General features: G+C 31.6%; 2 protein-coding genes and 1 pseudogene across 2 annotated transcripts in view; all 3 read left to right on the forward strand.

The window, feature by feature from the left end:
- Positions 1-8573, forward strand: part of LOC111028390 (tRNA dimethylallyltransferase, mitochondrial) — a 97030-nt gene extending 88457 nt beyond the window's left edge. Inside the window, exons 5-8 of the mRNA XM_022307019.1 lie at positions 1888-2000; positions 4039-4252; positions 5972-6176; positions 7443-8573. Coding sequence (XP_022162711.1) covers positions 1888-2000; positions 4039-4252; positions 5972-6176; positions 7443-7582 — 672 coding nt within the window. The 3' untranslated portion in view covers positions 7583-8573. The remainder of the gene's footprint in view (positions 1-1887; positions 2001-4038; positions 4253-5971; positions 6177-7442) is intronic.
- A 3233-nt stretch (positions 8574-11806) lies between these two features.
- Positions 11807-13450, forward strand: LOC111028385. The gene is made up of 4 exons (XM_022307012.1): positions 11807-11891; positions 12360-12374; positions 12452-13344; positions 13403-13450. The coding sequence occupies exons 1-4, from the start codon at positions 11807-11809 to the stop codon at positions 13448-13450; spliced, it is 1041 nt and encodes a 346-aa protein (XP_022162704.1).
- Positions 13451-13824: 374 nt separating this feature from the next.
- Positions 13825-14950, forward strand: LOC111028378 (annotated as a pseudogene).
- Positions 14951-18834: the final 3884 nt, after the last annotated feature.

An 18834-nucleotide genomic window follows, 5' to 3' on the forward strand; every position in this document is an offset into this window, starting at 1 on the left:
ATGCCAATATGTATTTGCCTTGACTGTGTAGCTTTTAAAGTAATGATAATATTGTGTACCTATACCCATCGTCGTCCTGAAAGTGAGGATCAGCAAACGAGGACAGCTGTTTACTGCCGACGATTGATGGTTGTATAATATTATATATTATAGTATTGCCGGCCCAGATCTGCTTCGAAAATACTCTGTTGGTTTCCGCAATATCCAACCACAATCTCATTATATAGGAGCAAAGTCGGGCTCGGAAGAGGGTCAATATATGTACTTACTATGTATTATCGAAAAGCAATTTTTGAGGGGATTACCGTTTTTGCGTTATATCCCCTAAGTTTTTAGTATTTGTTTTGTCGGATGACGTTTGATATACGTAGTATACTAATCCTCGTTTTTAATATATTGTGTATTCTTGTACGGTCACCCTTACGTTGCCGACGTCGTGGCAATAATGCAACGTTCTCAGTGTGGTGTGTTTGGTGTTCTTGTATCAGAGGGCTTGAAAAAAACACCTCCCCCAAACGTCACTATAGATAATTTGAAAGTTAAAATGTGCGTAACTTAATGCGTTTAATAATATAGGTACGTATATGCTACAGAAAGAGTTGCGCCGCTTTGATGTCTGTTTCGGGAGGTTATGCGGTCATCGATGTGCATATATTGTATGTACATCGAAAGCTTAATTAAAATTGATAAATGTTTGTTCGACAACGTCAATCGATTTTATAAAATATATATAAATCGATTAAATATAAAAAAACAAAAAATTTACACACTACTTGTTTTACGGTAAAGAGTGCGTCCTTCAAAAATCTAAAAATGCCAATAACATACATAAAACTGTTGGTGTATTGGAACCTATAATACACTGCTCGGAAGACATTAACGCAAATACTTCGATGTTTGTCAAACATCTGCGGACGTTTTAGAATATGGTGGCTTCGCGGGTTTCGAGGGGGGGGGGGGAAATTCACGTGCCGGAAATTTCTAAGTTTTATATTTAAAACCATAATATAGTATAGGTTTAATATAAAGATGATAGAACTGGAGGGATAGATTGAAATTAAAAATTGACGAGTTATCTATACTGCTGTTTCGTTTATCGACTGCACAACGGGAGGATGTTTTCCCATATAATGTGCATAGGTACTATGTGTGTATATATATATTGTAATGTAATAATGGAGTTCCGCAGTGTATAGTGCACTTTTTGTCCAGCAGATTGACGTTGCATAATATGATATCGCGGTATAATATGAAAAAAACAATTTATATATTTTTTTTTTATCAACTCCGATAATATCCGACAAATTCGACGACCCGAAAATAGTATGTACAGCTGTGATACAGAAGCTCTTGCACTCCGGTGCCATATATGTAGGATTACCTAGACTCTGCTTTATGCTCGCGTATATAATATTATATATAGGTATAGTGTGCAATAGTGGTGAAAGCACTCCGTCCGCTTTTCTGGACTATACGTCATATACATATATATGAACGTAAACGCGACGATACATATTTATAATAAACAGACGGCCAGCGGATTAACCGTGAAAGTATGTGCTCTAAATGAATAATTCAAACGCGCCGGGCTTTATAGTTGCCGGGGCAGTTAATCATTTACGGCGGCGGTGGTGGTGTGTGTGCGTGTGTGTAAGGAAAATAATATAATAACTGGTTCAATGACTCTCCGCCGGTCGGCGATGATAATAATAATTGTGCGAAAAGGCGGACAAATCTCTTGTGTACCTATGCTACCAGCTATCTATGCTATATTATGATCGAAATGTCGTATTTTTTCTTTCTGTATGATATTTTGTTCGGAAACGTGTTTTATGTGTGTCTCATTTTATTCGCCGTTTATATTTATTGTATTTTTATTTTTTCCAGGACGTATTGAACAAACGGCTTGAAGAACGCACCGACGAGATGGTCGAACGTGGATTGGTCGACGAGCTTAGTCAGTTCAAAAGAGAACTTTCCAAAATGACCGGTACACACAAGTAAGTCGTCTCGTCATTCGTTTATATTATGCCTAGGTACCGCTATGGACTACAATATAACTCCATCGTAAACAGTTAAAACGAATATTCCGAACTCGCAGTCGTTTATTTATAATAGTGTATATACTTGGTTTTAAAAAAAAACATTAAAGAGTATACACCGCGAGAAAAATGAACGAAACTCTAAAATCAATTAAATCCAATTTAAATATAAGATACCTATACATATTATATAGCTTGTATAGCAGGGGTGGTGGATTATGTATAATATTAATATATATAAATCGAAAATATTGGTTAAAAATATTATAAAAAATATCGGTGGCTGATAAAATAAAGAACTAGGATAACTTTATCTTAGATGCTACTTGATTTATTAGAGTCTGTGCACGCCTTTACGATGATTTTACGAACAGACACGGTCTCTCCGAATCAAATAAAGTACCCAATGACGTCTCATAAGTCATAATATAAGGTACTTTTTGTATTTACTTTTCCAAGTGTTACATAATATTACGACCACGTAATTCCGCATGATACATCCCCAAAAGTTTGATTTCTAGGGAGCGTGTCTGTATCATATACCCACGTTTGTTTGCACACATAAATATTTGCTGCGTATACATCTAAACATATGTGCACATGACGGTAAACCTGCTGACATACACTGTGTGAAATAATATAATATATCATAAAATTGTATAACATAACATCGTCATATGCCGTGGTTGCCTTTGCAAAGGTCATTTACTGGTCGTTTCGGTAACTGAGATTTATCGCCGAATTGTCGCTACAAAATATTATAATACGTACGTATATAGGCGTGTTTGAAATGTGTACGTATATCATCACATCGTTCGATACAATCTTATTCATTTTTTTACGTTGATTCTTCTTTCGGTTTCCACTGGGTGGGAGAGAATTTCCAAACCTCTAAATTTCTTGACGTCACCAATTTATTTGTTATGAATTATTTAAGTACATTATACGGCTAGTATTTTATGTGTATATCGTCTTGTTGCTATTATGCAGCTTTGTACAAGCATATTTACTCGTATATATAACGTAACGATCTGTTTGGACCATATAATATTCAAAACAAACTGTGAGCGCGTCCGACGAACGATTTATTACTTCCGGACACACACACACACACACACACACACATATATTTCTATTTGTTTGAGTGTATATAAATTATAATTATTATATGTTCGGTTTATGGTCATTATTATATTATTATAATATCTAAGCACTACAACGCGACTACTGTCGTGGCGTACGAATGAGCACTGGGCTGAGTATTCCTGTACATGATTTAGGGTTAGACTAGTATCGGTTTGTAAGTACATCTGTGAGAGGTAAGGATAGCTTGGCTAGCTAGCATATCTAACCCAAGTCCGAAAATGTATAATCGCAGACGAAAAAAAAAACCTATTATAATAATACGTGTTAGTATATTATATATACTTATATGCTGTGCCATATAAAACCCCCTAGCTGCAGTATTTATCCAACTATGCGAATAATAACCGTTTGAGGGCATATACATTATACGCAAAGCGTTTTATAAACATTAAACAAATGCGATTTATGGGGTATATGCACTATACACGTCATAATACCGCACGCTGTAGTACGACTCACGACGTTATTATATTTGTATATATATATATATATATATATATTGAAAGAACTTTGCAGTGCACACAATGTATAGCGTATGACGTCTCCTATAGTATTATTATGTGTACCTATATATACATACTGTTTTATACATTCGTATTCCGCTCGTGGCGCAAACCGGTTAGAGCGAATTTTTTCATTTTAAGTATTGTAAATGTTCTCGACGTATTATCAACGTGTAATGAGTGTTAACACGATCCGGCGAGTTATTTATTTTTTTTTCGTTGCTTTTCAAATTATTTTACTATCGTAGTTTTTTTTTTTTTTTTGTACGTCATACCATCATATACAATAATAAAATATATTTTGTGTACGGGTTATTAATCGGTTTTCGTGATGTGATGCGTTTCAGCTTCGATTTGGACTTTACGAAGGGCGTGTTGCAGTGCATCGGTCTGAAACAGTTCCAGCAGTACCTGGAGTTGCCGGTCGACGGTCGTGACACCGAGGCTGGCCGCAAGTGTCTGGAGGACGCGCTGGTCGCCATGAAGTACATGACCAAAAAGTACGCCAGACGGCAGATCCGGTGGATCAACAACCGTTTCCTCAAGCCCAGCGACAAGCAGGTGACACGGCGAAACTTAAAATGTGTAACAATAACGCGCGCGCTCGTCGTAATTTGTCCCTTGTAGATAGGACATATAGGTGCTCAGTGATGGCGTCGGGGATCTGTATACTTTGTAATATTATATTATGTTATTTTTCCATCATCTATACAACCTCCTGAGCATAATTTTTCTGCCACGAGGTTAGGTTGATATGAGCGTTGGTAAATAAATATATATTTTATCTTGAAAAATGTATTAACTAAAAAAAATTATGTAAACACAGTCAATTTTCGACATATTCATTAAGTAGTTGAAAATTGATAAGACATCTTTTTTTTCTGGATAGTCAACTCGAACTTATCAAAATTAAGTCAACATTTTGTGTATTACAATGAAATAGAATTTTCAACACTGTATTATAATTGCTGGTTATGTGAATTGCGTTAAAAAATGATAAGTACTGTACATATTACTTAAGTATAATACAATTTCATTATAAAACACTGTATGGTAATAACAATTTAAAAGAGACTCAGTGGTTTCATTAGAAAATTATTTGGCTATTAATGTTTGACGAATACATCGTCGTATTTTCCTGCGGCTGTTTCGAATATAGAAGCATTTTCAGACACCTGGGCAGAATCAACAACATTTAACTAACAATTTGTCAAGATGACATTGCTCAGGTCGCCGAAATAATATTTGATTTTTTTCTTTGGGTGTTGTCTTTTTCATAATATTCGGAATCTCATTGATATATTACTATTTATACCTATAGGTACCTAAGTAGTTTATATTAATACCTATACTTTTTTTGCTTTGACTTAGCTATAAATCATAATTTTATCTTTGAGTTAACGAGATTATAATAATACGTTGAGTGTTACGAAAATTTCAAGGGAGAGAAAAAAAATTTAGTTTTTCAAGTTTTTCGAGTTATTGAGGTTCGAGTTATCACGACTTAACTGTAATCATAATTTATTACCTATATTATGTTAAGTACCTATTATTTGATATTAAACTTATTGGTTTTAAAATATCGCATTATCGCTTGAGAATTGTTTTTTTTTTCAAGGCATTCTACTTTATGGACTAAATTTGGTAATTTTTTAGAAATCATTGCAGCATAATAATATGTACCATAAATTATAGTAGGTTTTTTGTGCATAATATTATCTGCCTTCATTTTATAATGAGTAAGGACAATTTTTTTTGATTTTATTCGGCGTGGGTTTTGAGCGATGAGATGGATATCATGGCAGGAAGACGTCGGTGTGGATCAAACAGCCTTTTATTAGAAATTTAAACCGAAGTCAAGAATTTCCACCCCATAGTCTGGTGGGGACTTGAAAACAGTAGGACTTTGAGCCGTTATGGCATTCCCCATGATATATACTTATAGGTACGCATAGTGTGTGTTTCGTAAATAGATTCGCGATTTACATGTGATATATATATATATATATATATATATTATCTAAGACCAAATACATTTTGGCGTATCCATTATAGATAACACTGCGCTTGAAATTTTCCTCAGACCTGGATTAGACGCTATATAGGTTTTTAGTGCCATAATTATATACAGTTGATATCGATTTTTACATTTGTGTGTAGAACTTATTATTATGCACTGCTGCAGTGATACCGAAAACTAAACCTTTTATAGCTTCTAATATGCCCGTTTGGGTTTAGCCATCACGATGTTAACCTTTTTTGTTTCTCCGCACTTTGCAGGCCGTCTCTGTGTACCGACTGGACTGTACCGACCTCGGGGAGTGGCAGCGGCTGAGCGACCGGGCGGTGGACTTGGCGCAGGTCGTGCTGGGCCGGAAACCTCGCGGTCAACACACGCTGGAGCCGATCGACGTCAGCGACCAGAAAACCGTTTTGCCCGTCTACGGCGACTATTATTGCGACGACTGTTCCAGACTGTTTTCCAGTGAGTGTCGGTCTCCGCGATCGCCTGTGCGCGCGCGCGTGTGTGTGGGGGGGGGGGAGAGTTGAGCAGAGGCAATCTGAAAATATTTCATGTTTTGTCGATAGCTGTCATTAATAGTTGTAACGATTATAGCTATTATATTATACAGCGAAACGACTATTCCTCCCTCCCCCCCCCCCGTTTTTACCGGTGCAGCGTCTTACTTGCAAGCGTTGGTCTTCATCGATAACTTTTTTCAACCATTTTTTTTTTTTTAAGTACAATTTTGGACAGTTTTCACCCTGTAATAATAATACTGTTGGGTTAGTTATAGTGCAAACTTGTAAACTCAAAATATTTGTATGTTTGTTTTTCAATCTGAGATCCGTTGTCCATGTTAATTTATTCATTTCCGTCGAGTACCAATTTTAAATTTAAAGCTTGGTAAGTATAAGATTTTAAACAGGAAGCGGTAAGCAGAGAAATTTCTATGTGTATACGAGATAGATAAAACGAAGGCGAGACAACAGCTTGTGTGGTATAGAACTGTTATATATGTAAAATATTAAGTGTGATATTTATAGTCTGAGAACATGATCTCGACTATAAATAAACTAAATTATATAGTTTAATATGTATGAATAGGTGCATGAATAAATTAAGCGAGTTTGTTAAACTCTAGTTGAAATTAGTAAAACCGTCTTACCGTAGATACTTACTGCATGTACCTACTTTTACTGTTTTATTGTATAGTGTGATATCATGAATAAAAGTTGTATGTTAAGTGAGCAGTAACTTGTAATTGACTTGTGAGTGGAACAAGCAAGGGGAGAGGATTTGTTTCATAGTAATTAAATAGTAGTTGCACTCTATATTGTTTTAAATTTTTATAATGATCTCTTTCAAATGTGATAATATGAATGTAATAATTAACTCATAATTTATGACCTATGTTAGACGTCAAAAATTAATTTAATAATATTATCAACAAATGTTATCAGTTAAAGCAGAAAACAGGTTATATTTTTTTTCACTCAGTTAACATTTTAATAACCATATAAATCTAGCACATTTAAAATAATATATCAAATCGAGTTTATAACTTGACATTTGTCCACGTAATTTGCAGTTGTACATTTGTTTCCAAATATTCTTCATGATAGTAAAGACAAATAATTGTATTATTATTGTTGAATTGATTTGGAACAAATCTGTTATGGTGTGCGTGTAACTTACTGTTTTACATTTTTGTTTTCCATATGATTAATTAGTTTTATTTGATTGCAGATGATATACAATACAACATCCATATGGGTTCAAAGAAACATGTTAAAGTGATGATGAAACGTAAACGAAAACTTCAGGATACAACATTACACTGTGACAGTGACAGTGAGAAAAAAGTCTACTCTCATAAGAAAACATAAGTTAACACTATTAAATTGTTACCCATTAGTTGTATTTTAATGACATTATAACCCAAACATTTAATTTATATATGGTTAATATTGTGAAATAATAAATAGAGCTGAAATAAAGTCTGACTTTTGGGTTTGAGAAATCTCTCGAGTATGTAAACACAGGGTTGTTGTTGAAATATTTGTCTTATAATGTTAATGCATAAGATCAAGACTGATTATAGATTTTAGTTAAATAAACAAGTCATTTTGTAATGTTTTGTTATACCTATTTTATCAATTGTTTAATATTGTTATTATTGTTACTATTATCTTAATAATAGATGAATTATAAAATTTAGATATTGTAAACATTTCTAATTGTTTTTATGTTCCTAAATCTTATTTAAGAATGTATCGAATCTAGGAATATATTATAACATTGTTATCGAGAAACTATACACAGGGGCAAACTGGCCAGGCTTGACAATGAGAGATTTCACATTGATCTGGCCTAGTAAATATTTACAACTAACTATAAAAAACTGATTAAAAAAAAATAAAAATGTATTGGCCTGCTTAAAAAATGTTGTCTCCGTCCATCCCTGTGGTCACTTTATTCTGTTTTCTAATGGAATAAACATGTTGTACATTTTATTGGGTATCTAATATCAAAATCAATAAAATAATCTTGTTTATAAAAATGCATCCACTTACGAGAGTGTTTTATTTTCAATATTTTAAGTGTTAGAAATTATACCTGTAAAGATAGAAAATGCATCATAATTATTTATACTATTAATGTATTATTAAGATAACTGTATTTTTGTTGATAGGCCTACAATTAAGATACTTTATCAATTATTATTGTTGTACCCGACTATAATTTATAATATTGTATTAAGTTCTAACTAAACATTTTTAAACATTACTCACATTGATACTTGAATGGTGAGAGTTTAAAACCATTGAGCAACTGAAATTACCAATTTTTCACAATTATAATATTAAGTTTGTTAAACTGTTATACTCTGATTGATTTTGTGTTGTATTTGTAAAATACATAAGGTGCAATCCAATTTACTCAATCTTCAAAAGTATAGTGTTTTGTGCTAATTTATCGATGCTGCCGTAATCGGTTCAACGTTATTCTTGTGTCTTTTATCGTTGTTTATAAACGATACATTCAACACTATTGTATTGTATTTTGGCACTTATTATGCAATACCTATTGGGTATCTTTTTTGGTCAACATTTTTGATTGATATGATGTCTTATAAGAAACACTATCTACTGTACAGAATTAGATTTTGTTGATCTCTTGTAACGTCCCAAAACCGAGTTTGTTGGTGTTGACTCGTGAGCGACCATCAATAATAACCACATGCTATAATAAGACGTGTTTCATGTTTAATATCATATTAATTAATATCATTAATTCATATGTAAACCGATGGAGGACCCCATCACTCGTGATTTGTGTTTTGTTTACCATTGGGAACGATTATAGAACTTTACAATTTCCCGAACAATACTAGATTTCTATCCGCCACACAAATGGTTGCATTTCAAGCACAAAAGTGACCACGAGTATTCCCGGATTTGATTAAGCCCACTGCTTGATTTAATATTCAAAATAAAAGTGACCAGTACATTTGTAAATATTAATTTATTTCTAAAGAACAATGTGCAGGCTATTAAAAAGGGCTAAACACACTTTTCTTTCGAGGCTTAATGTACAACCACAGTTTTATCATTATAACCGAGAATTACAATGATCGATATTTTTGTCGCTCGGTTTTGTTCTCACTCAAAACGACTTATTTTACCAACCCGCTCTAACGCAACGACAAAACAACGAACTCGGAAAATAATAACTCAACGTAAACGGCAATATAATCATGTATACCTAATACTATAGTCGGGGTACTGCCAAACTATTCCATCGCTAGTTGGGAAAATATTTATTAAAAAAAAAAATTCGTCTCTGTCGGTCGGCGGTCGGAGTCCGTAGGTCGGTCCCCGCTCACCATTTCTTCGTCCTATAAACCCGCAGAATCCACGACGATGGCTTGATAAGCGAACCCACCGACCCGCGGCCGTAGGAAATGGAATAATATCAATACCTATAATACGTATTATAATTAATTATATTATGTTTTATTGATATTTATTGTTATCGCGGCACAATTATTGGCTAACGGGTTTATTTTTTGTTTTCTATGAATTTTTTATCGCGTTGCATATTTATTATGTCGATCATATCGAAATACACGCGTGATCAAACACAATCGAAAAATGCTCGGCGAGTTAATTTTTTTATCGTTGCGTAATACCTACGTTTTCCGTTATGGTCTCATTGACGTCATACCACGACGTCCGCACATTGATAATCGGCCGACAGCGCAAAACAATACTGTCGGTCGTCGTATTTTTCGATAACGAAGACTAAAAATGTTCCTTTTTTTTTTTTGAAAAGTTTCGTCCGTAAAACGATTGCCAACAATCATTGTTTTGGTCGTGTGCCGTGACGATGTCTGTTTTGTACGAATTGGAAAGTCACTGATACAGTAGGGGAAGGGGGTTAAGTTGCTCTAGTCCCCCCCCTTGTGAATGTTACATGATATTATGTGTTTACTTATACAATAAATAATTCGTACCTACGAGCTACGTCCATAATAATCTATAATCTATTATTTATTAAAAAATTTATAATTGTATTTTTGTTGAGAAAATTTTACTTTTAAGTAAATTTAAGTTGTTAAAAAACAACATTATTTCTTAAACTATTTTATTATCATTTTTAAATTTATTTTTATTTTCTCATTCCAAAACAGAATGTTTTTCGAATTTTTTTGGTGCTCAAAATGTTGATAAAGTTCCGATGAGCGCAGTGGTGTCTTATAGGGGTACCTCGAGGAATGTTGGTATATATATATGGTATACTTATACTTTACATACTATTATTAAGAGTAATAAACTTCTTGTCTGGAACATGAATTTAAAAATGTATATTGTCCTTCAAAAGAGTAACAACTTTAAAATTGTTTTCTTATTTCCATAAGCGTTGTTAGTTGAAATGATATTACAACAGAAACATTTTCAAAAAAGTTTAGTGTTTTCTATAATGAACAATGTCTTACCTTATCTGTCACTCGACAAAATGTTGAAAGTGAACGTCCTTGGCATTGGACTTTCTAAGAAATAACGTTTTCATTTGTTGCGTTCTGCGCACCTATTGTTTTTGATCATAATAAAAATCACGCGAGGTTAATCACCTCGTTTCGATACAGTTATCACTCGACATTTCATTAACGATCCAGGGACGGCGCACGTAATAGGTACACACATTTTTATCAACGCAAATATTTTTGAGTCGTATAATCAATTGATATAGTCACCACGATAACCTTGGCATGATTTATACTCGGAACACTTAGGATCGCTTGGAAGAACCACACAAATTGAAAATGTATAGTTACCGGTGGACGGTGGTACCACTACCACAATAATAATATACTAATTAATACAATTATGATATGACTTTAAACTTCCTAGAGTTTATAGTATCCGATTATGTGAGACGATACTGCCTAGCATTGCTGGGTACGTAGGTACAAAAGTCAATCACAAACAATATAAAAAGCGACAGAAAATATTCTGTGTAACACGGCGCTTTGTATATGCAATAATGATACAACAAGTCAAAATTGAATATAATATAATTAAAATCGAAATGTACTTACCCCCAGTGGCGGATACGAGGGGGGGGCGGTGGGCGACTGCCCCCCCCCCTTGGCCCGTATTTTTTACGTTATTTTTATATCATAAAATTGAGCTGAAAAAGTGAAAACTAATATTTTTATTGGTTTGGATACTACTAATAATTTCACACAATGAGCCTGCGTAAAAATATTTCCCATTTTTTTTTCCCCATTCTCCGTTATGATTCTTCCTAACCTGTTTAATGTTCATAATAATATAGAAACGCTACTTCTCGAACACGCACTGCTGGTGTTGTTATCAACTTATCGCCACCGTTATTGTTTTCGCCTGCTTATCACAATTTGAAATGGATTGTGCCGATTATACCAATTAAAATATTTTATTTTTATAAAGGTAGGTATTTACATTAGTTTTCTTTGTGATTATACTTAGTACTTATTAATTTATCGACTAACGACAAATACCTACAACATGGCATAACCGTTACTCGTTGATTTTTAGTTTTTAATATATTTTCTTACAACTAAAATGAAACGTAAAGAAAGATCTGGTCCAATGGACACATTTATTCTAAAAAAGATCAACAGTATTTCAACTGCTTCAAGTACACCAAGTGAGTACATTGAGTAAAACAAATCTTAAAAAATATTTATTAACTAAGTAGGTACCAGGTACCTATGTACCAAACACCAATATAAAAACATATTTATTACTTAGTTGTTCCTGACGTTCCTGTATGCGAAAATAATTCTGTTATTGACGACAATATTAATTGTATTACACAAAGTACTAATAATGATATTTTAGAAAATAATCAGACATATTATGGTGAGTACTGAGTAGTGCACCTTCTATATTGAATGTATTTAATTTTTGTGTGGCAACTAAATTAAAAACCGATTTCATATCTGTACAATACAAATTACACAAATGTACTAAGTAGGTACATAGGTTATAAATTATTCATTTGTAATATATATCCTAATCTGTGTAGTGTTGAAAAAAAACAATATTTTCGAATGTACTTAGGAGGTACCTAATTGTATTTATTGTTAACAATATATTGTGTTTGATTTTGTAGATAAATTGGACATTGGTAATTTTATTGATAAGAATAATGAAATGAGTGATTTTACAAAATATTCCATTCTCAACGTTGTAATGTTCCTAAAGATTTTACCTATCCATTTTCACTACATTTGAAACAAGGCAAACAAGAAAAACGTTTTTTAAGACCAAATCATTTTGAAAAATATCCTTGGCTTGAGTACTCACATGTAAAGTCTGGATTATTTTGTAAATACTGTGTAATATTTTTAGTATCAACAAAAAGTGGTAGAAGAAATACTGAGCAACTGAAAAACCTTGTTACTGAACCATTAAAAAGTTTTGCAAAATTAACTGGTAAAGATGGTTATTTAGATAGACACAACAGCAATTTGTATCACAAAAACTGTAATCAGTTTGCTATTGACTTTCAAAAAACTTATTTAAATCCTGAAACTGTTGTTGTGAATATTTTAGATTCACAAAGAATAAAAATCATAAAAGAAAATCGAGAACGTCTTAAACCTATATTAGAAACAATTATATTTTTAGGAAGGCAAAATATTGCATTTAGAGGGCACAGAGATGATGGAAATCGTATGACAGAGTCCATTGTGAATGAAGGAAATTTTAGAGAAATGTTAAGATTCAGAATAAAAGCAGGTGATACTAGGTTAGAAAATCACTTAAAAACGTCAAATTCTAAAGCTACATATATTAGCTATACTATTCAAAATGAATTAATTGAAGTTTGTAAAAAAGAAATAACATTGCATATCTTAAACGAAATAAAACAGGCTAAATTTTACAGTATAATGTTTGACGAGACGACAGATATTTCTAAAATGTCTCAAATGAGTTTAATTATTCGTTACATTTATGATGAAAAAGTATATGAAAGATTCATTGCATTTATTGATTGCCATCAGTATTTATACAAGGGACAAACTGTCGAAGAAATTGAAGAAGGTACTGTTGAAATTGAACCAAAAATAACTGGTGATATGCTTGGGTCAACTGTAATTATTAATATAATGGCTGAATTTGGATTAAATATTAATAATTGTATAGGAATAGCTACTGATGGGTGTACAGTTATGGTATCAACAACCAAAGGTGCAGTAAAAAAAATTCAAGAAACTGCAAAAAATGCACTGTACAGTCCATGCAATAACCATGCATTAAACTTGTCATTGTCTAAGTGTTCAACAGTTCAAAGTGTTCGTAACTGTGTTGGTACAATGAAAGAAATAATATCATTTTTTAATGTATCAGCAAAACGTCATTACATACTAAAAAATACACTTAAAGACCGCAATCATCTTATCAGTATTTGTGAAACTCGTTGGGTCGAAAAACATGATAGTATTTTATTGTTTCAAAAATGTTTACCTGATATTATAAAATCATTGACAAGTATTTCAGAATGGGAAGATATGACATCTTCTTCAAAAGCTAATACATTTTTAAATACAATAAACTGTGAATTTGTTATTTCTATGTATTCATTATCATCTATATTATCAGTCACACACCATGCAAGTAAAATTCTGCAATTAAAAGATCAAGATATTTCATCTGCTTTTGAAATTGTTAAAGATATTATATCACTTTTAAAAGAAAAACGCTCTAACGCTACAGATGTCTTTAATAATATATATAAAGAAAGTGTATGTATGATGAACCTTTTAGAAATTGAAATCAAAGTTCCTAGAATTGTTGGAAAACAAAAAAACCGACCTAATCCAACTAATTAGCTAATAAGTAGCTTTGAAGACTATTATAGAACTACAGTATTCATTCCTCTCCTTGACAATGTAATTGATGACTTACAGCATAGGTTTCTAAATTCAAACAATTTAATACTACAATCACTAATGAAATTAGTATCAACAAATATATCAGATTTTAATAATATTAATCAATTGGTTAACCAGATAAGTGAAGCTGTTAAACACTTTTCATGTTTCACAAATGTTTGTGATTCAACTTTAAATTCAGAGCTGGAACTATGGTGTATAAAATGGAAACGTCTAATAACTGAAGGTATCTTTTTCATTATTTGCAATGTTATTGAGTTATATATTATAGTATTATACCTGTAAATACCTTAAATACTTATAGTGACTTGCTTTTTAGGTAATGGAGTATCAATGATGCTAGATTTAAATGAATGCTCTAGTGATATTTACCCAACTATTAAACAGTTGCTTATAACTATTTACACTTTGCCTGTAAGTGTAGTCTCTGCAGAGAGGAGCTTCTCTACGCTTCGCAGGTTAGCTTATTTTCAATAATTTTAAATTAAAATAAAATATGTTTTACAATGCATGTAATAGCATGAATGCATAATCTGTATACTTAGTTATATAATATTATATATATTTGTATTTTAAAGTTTAAAGTTTCTAATTTATAAATAGTTATTATATAGCTATATTATATTGCTTGCTTGTTGCTTTAAATTTTATTAGATTAAAAACCTGGTTGAGGTCTCGAATGGGGGAAGAACGCTTAACTGGCTCAGCGCTTTTACACATTCATAGGGACATACAACTTAATGTGGAAGACATCATTGACAGGTTTGCTAAGGAGAAGAAAAGATGTATTGATATGATTTTGTAAACGAACTAGTAAAAATAAATTACTTTTATTTATTTATTTATTGTTTATGAAGTTTATTTATTTCGTATTTATTTAGTTTTATAGGTGAAATAATGCAAATAATTTTAGCCTCCAATAAATTTCCGGTTATATAAAAAAGGTCATTTAATTTTTGAAAATTCGCCCCCCCCCCCTTGGTTGACCTCTGGATCCGCTACTGCTTACCCCCATGGCTTAAATATACAAGGTTATTGCAATAGTACCCCCACTATATCATTTTATCACGTTCAGGAATTAAAATGGCAGCGTAAGGGGACGACGTATAGGTAGTGGCTATATTATGATATTATATGCTATGATATGGACCGTATCCTTACGCTGCCATTTTATTTTTATTTGATAACAATTTGGCTATGTGCAATAACCTTGTATATTTAAGCCATGCTTACCCCATTGTACATGAACCAAACCTTTGTTTGTGACAACTCAAATCCAGGCTTGTTTGTGGCAGAAGAGTTTATTGTTTACAATTTGATGGATTTAAAATCCATCTCATCGCTCAAATTAACTGTTTTTTAAACAATGAAGTCGAGAGACTGCATCAGCGATAGTCAACAACTCAAAGTCGATACACTAAGTTATTTATTTTGTAAGTATTATATTAAGTATTTCTGTAACCTAACGGAAAATCACGAATTAACTGTTTTTTATATTGACAATGAAAGTAAAAAACCATTAAATATTTAACTACCTATACCTATGATTCAAAATTCATGGTCATTATTTTAATTTAGTAAAACATATTTTTTTAAACTGGATTACATACTTAAAATAATAGTTATTACACATTATTTTTCTTTTACAACAAATGTTAAAGTCATGTTTTCTTACAAATTATGTAAAACCAATTTTTGTAAATTGAAAAAACTTAAGATACTATAACAGATACTAACTTACAGTAGTCGACTGCATTTTTAATCAAATCAAAAACCTTTGTAGGAAAACATAATTAAACTCATTTAAATAGAAGTACCATAGAATTTTAAATTAAACTTAAAACTATTTAACAGACTTGGAAGTTATATATTTTTAAATTTATCCAATAAAATAAAATATATTTTTTTATACTTTCGGAGACAAAAAACTTTATTATAAAAACATTTTTATAAATTAAGGTTCTTCGATATTAAAGTTATATATTAATTGCGAATATCTATTTAACAGAATAGTAATCTTCTATGTAAGTGCAAATTGCACAAAGCATATTACAATTTACAACTATAAAACACATTTTCAATAGCTCCCTCTTGAAATTTTAAATTAAAGCGAGACGTATTTAATTCGCAATTTGTGAGGGTTAGTAGCTAATTCAGTTAACATTAGACACACTTCATGGTGGCTATAAAATAACTGCAGATAAGACAGTTGTTCTTTGTAATTTTATGTTCAATGTTTAAATTTATTATCATTAAATTTAATGCAAAAGCCCAATTGGAATTTTTTTTTTTCAAAAGTAATTCACAATCTGTATCCATACTAGACACAATAAGAAAATCTGATAAAGGTTAACATGTCATGAGGTTTGTTGAAAGAAGCCACCCATTAATAGCACTGTCTGCTACCTTGATAATTATTTATTTATTTATTTATATATATATATATATATATATATTTTTTTTTAATTTAATTTAATTTAAGAGATCTGGACACCACTTACGCTTCAGACGTCTTGGAGGATTTCCAGGTATTGTAGGAGTGGCCAAGTTTTTTATATTTGATTTGGATGATAATTTAGACGGTAATGGAGTCTTCAATAGGAATAAAATAAATAAGCTCAAAGAAACAATATGGAGATTGGGTTAACTATTCACATAATCGTTTATTAATCAATAATCACTATGTCTACGTATAGAAAGATTTTGGTTTAATCTTCATAAATATATAAGTAGGGCCCGGAAGTTCATGCATTTGCATGGTTTTACTGAAAAATTGCTAGATCAGCTATAAATGTGAATTATACTTATACAAATCCAAATATAACATTTTATTTTGCATATAATTGCATATTTTACAATCTTTTGTTATTAACTGCATATTAGAGTCAAATATTATGTAATTGACAAAATAAATTATTTTTAAATGACCTATTAATAAATAAAATAACCGCAAGACCACGACGACGGTCCGACAACGGCTAATGGACAATATGTTTATTTTTAGAAAAGTTTTAATATTTTCCATCACGATAATGATACTTATCGTTAGATAAGACTTCGCCTTCTTGTAAAATTATTGATTGTAGTCAGTTCTGGATTTATCGTTTATGTTGTTTGACGTGTTCCGTGAGGTAATATCGAGTGTCCGTCTTTTTTGATTGAATTGTGTTAAAATGCCGAAAGTAAAAATATCAGCTATCAATAGAGGTAAAAACTACGTTACTGAATTCGGTGAACATTTTCTCGCGTTCGACGGGAGTGTATTATTTTGTAAGATATGCGAGTTAAAGAAAATTATGAAAAACGTTTCAGTGTCACTCCGCATTTATGTACCGAGAAACATATAAGAGCCTCTAATCGACAAAATAAAAATACAACCCGATTAAATATACATAAATTAGAAACAATTTGATTAGAAAATTCATGACTGTTGTCCGATTGAAATATAGAAGCAAAATGAAAATATCAATTAAATCATAAGCCACTTCTTCTGTAATTTTTGTTTTAAATGTTTTTATGAAGACATATTTAGTTAAATGGTTCTGATATACCTGTAAAATTTAAAAAGTTTATGAGCATTCAAATGAAAATCAATGAAATCAACTTGACAGCGACTATCAAATTCATCAAAAATAATGGGTTTCACAACTCTAATCCTTTTCTAATTTGTTTGTGTCTTAATTGACACGGTTCACATAATAACAGAAAAAGGTCAACTTCAAAGCGCAAGATATTTTTAAGCTATTAAGTTCATACAACATTCTATCTCGTCATCCATGCCCTAACGATTGGTGAGTTTTATGCAATACATCAAAAACATCACTTTCTTTGGTATAATATGAAATATGGTTATCAATACTTTTAACAGGATAAATTAACTAACTGTTATTATTAACGGCCAAAACATCATATTTTTTACGTAACCAATAGTCACGGGGTACATTTTTTTTTTGTTTTTTGATTGCGCACTCATCATCTTTTATTAATTGATAATATCGCTGATCAGTTAAAAATAAATTATTTTTAAGTCACATTGTAACGCAATAACTCTGCGTTAAAACGATCTTCATATCGTACTCTCGATTCTCCCCTCACGACATTTTGTCAAAGACTGAAATTTGAAAAGACTTTTTATAGGTATAGGCTACAGTGACGAAATAATAACCGAATTATCAGTGGGCAGTCGAAACTAAACTGTATTCAATTTATCGATATTGCAGATGACTAATGAATTTACATTATTCGAAGGTGCGTTGTCAAATATTAATACCGATAAGATGTATTTAATACATTACCGATATATTGTTTGGCATTTCATATTTTCATGCAACGGTTAGATAATTTCAACAAGCTTACAGATTGCTCACTATGGTTGGTAGGTATTATATAGAGTTCCTGAACATTTTATAAAATTACAATATTATACACATTGCCGCTAACCTATATAGTATATATATATATATAATACACATGTATGTAACTTATTAATTTGTGTTTGGACTTTATATTAAATACCTACCTTCTATATAGCGTGAATCCATATTGCAGCGTAAACTCATTATTTTCAGTGTTAAGTAAATTCGTTATTTTTTGTTTTCGTGTTTCAATGATAAAATGGTCACACGGCGATAAGGATAGGCAATTCTGGTACATCGTGGGTTCGTTTTTTTCGACATTCCATGATAATTA

Source organism: Myzus persicae, unplaced genomic scaffold, assembly GCF_001856785.1.
Source record: "Myzus persicae strain clone G006 unplaced genomic scaffold, MPER_G0061.0, whole genome shotgun sequence".
NCBI classification, from domain to species: Eukaryota; Metazoa; Arthropoda; class Insecta; order Hemiptera; family Aphididae; genus Myzus; species Myzus persicae.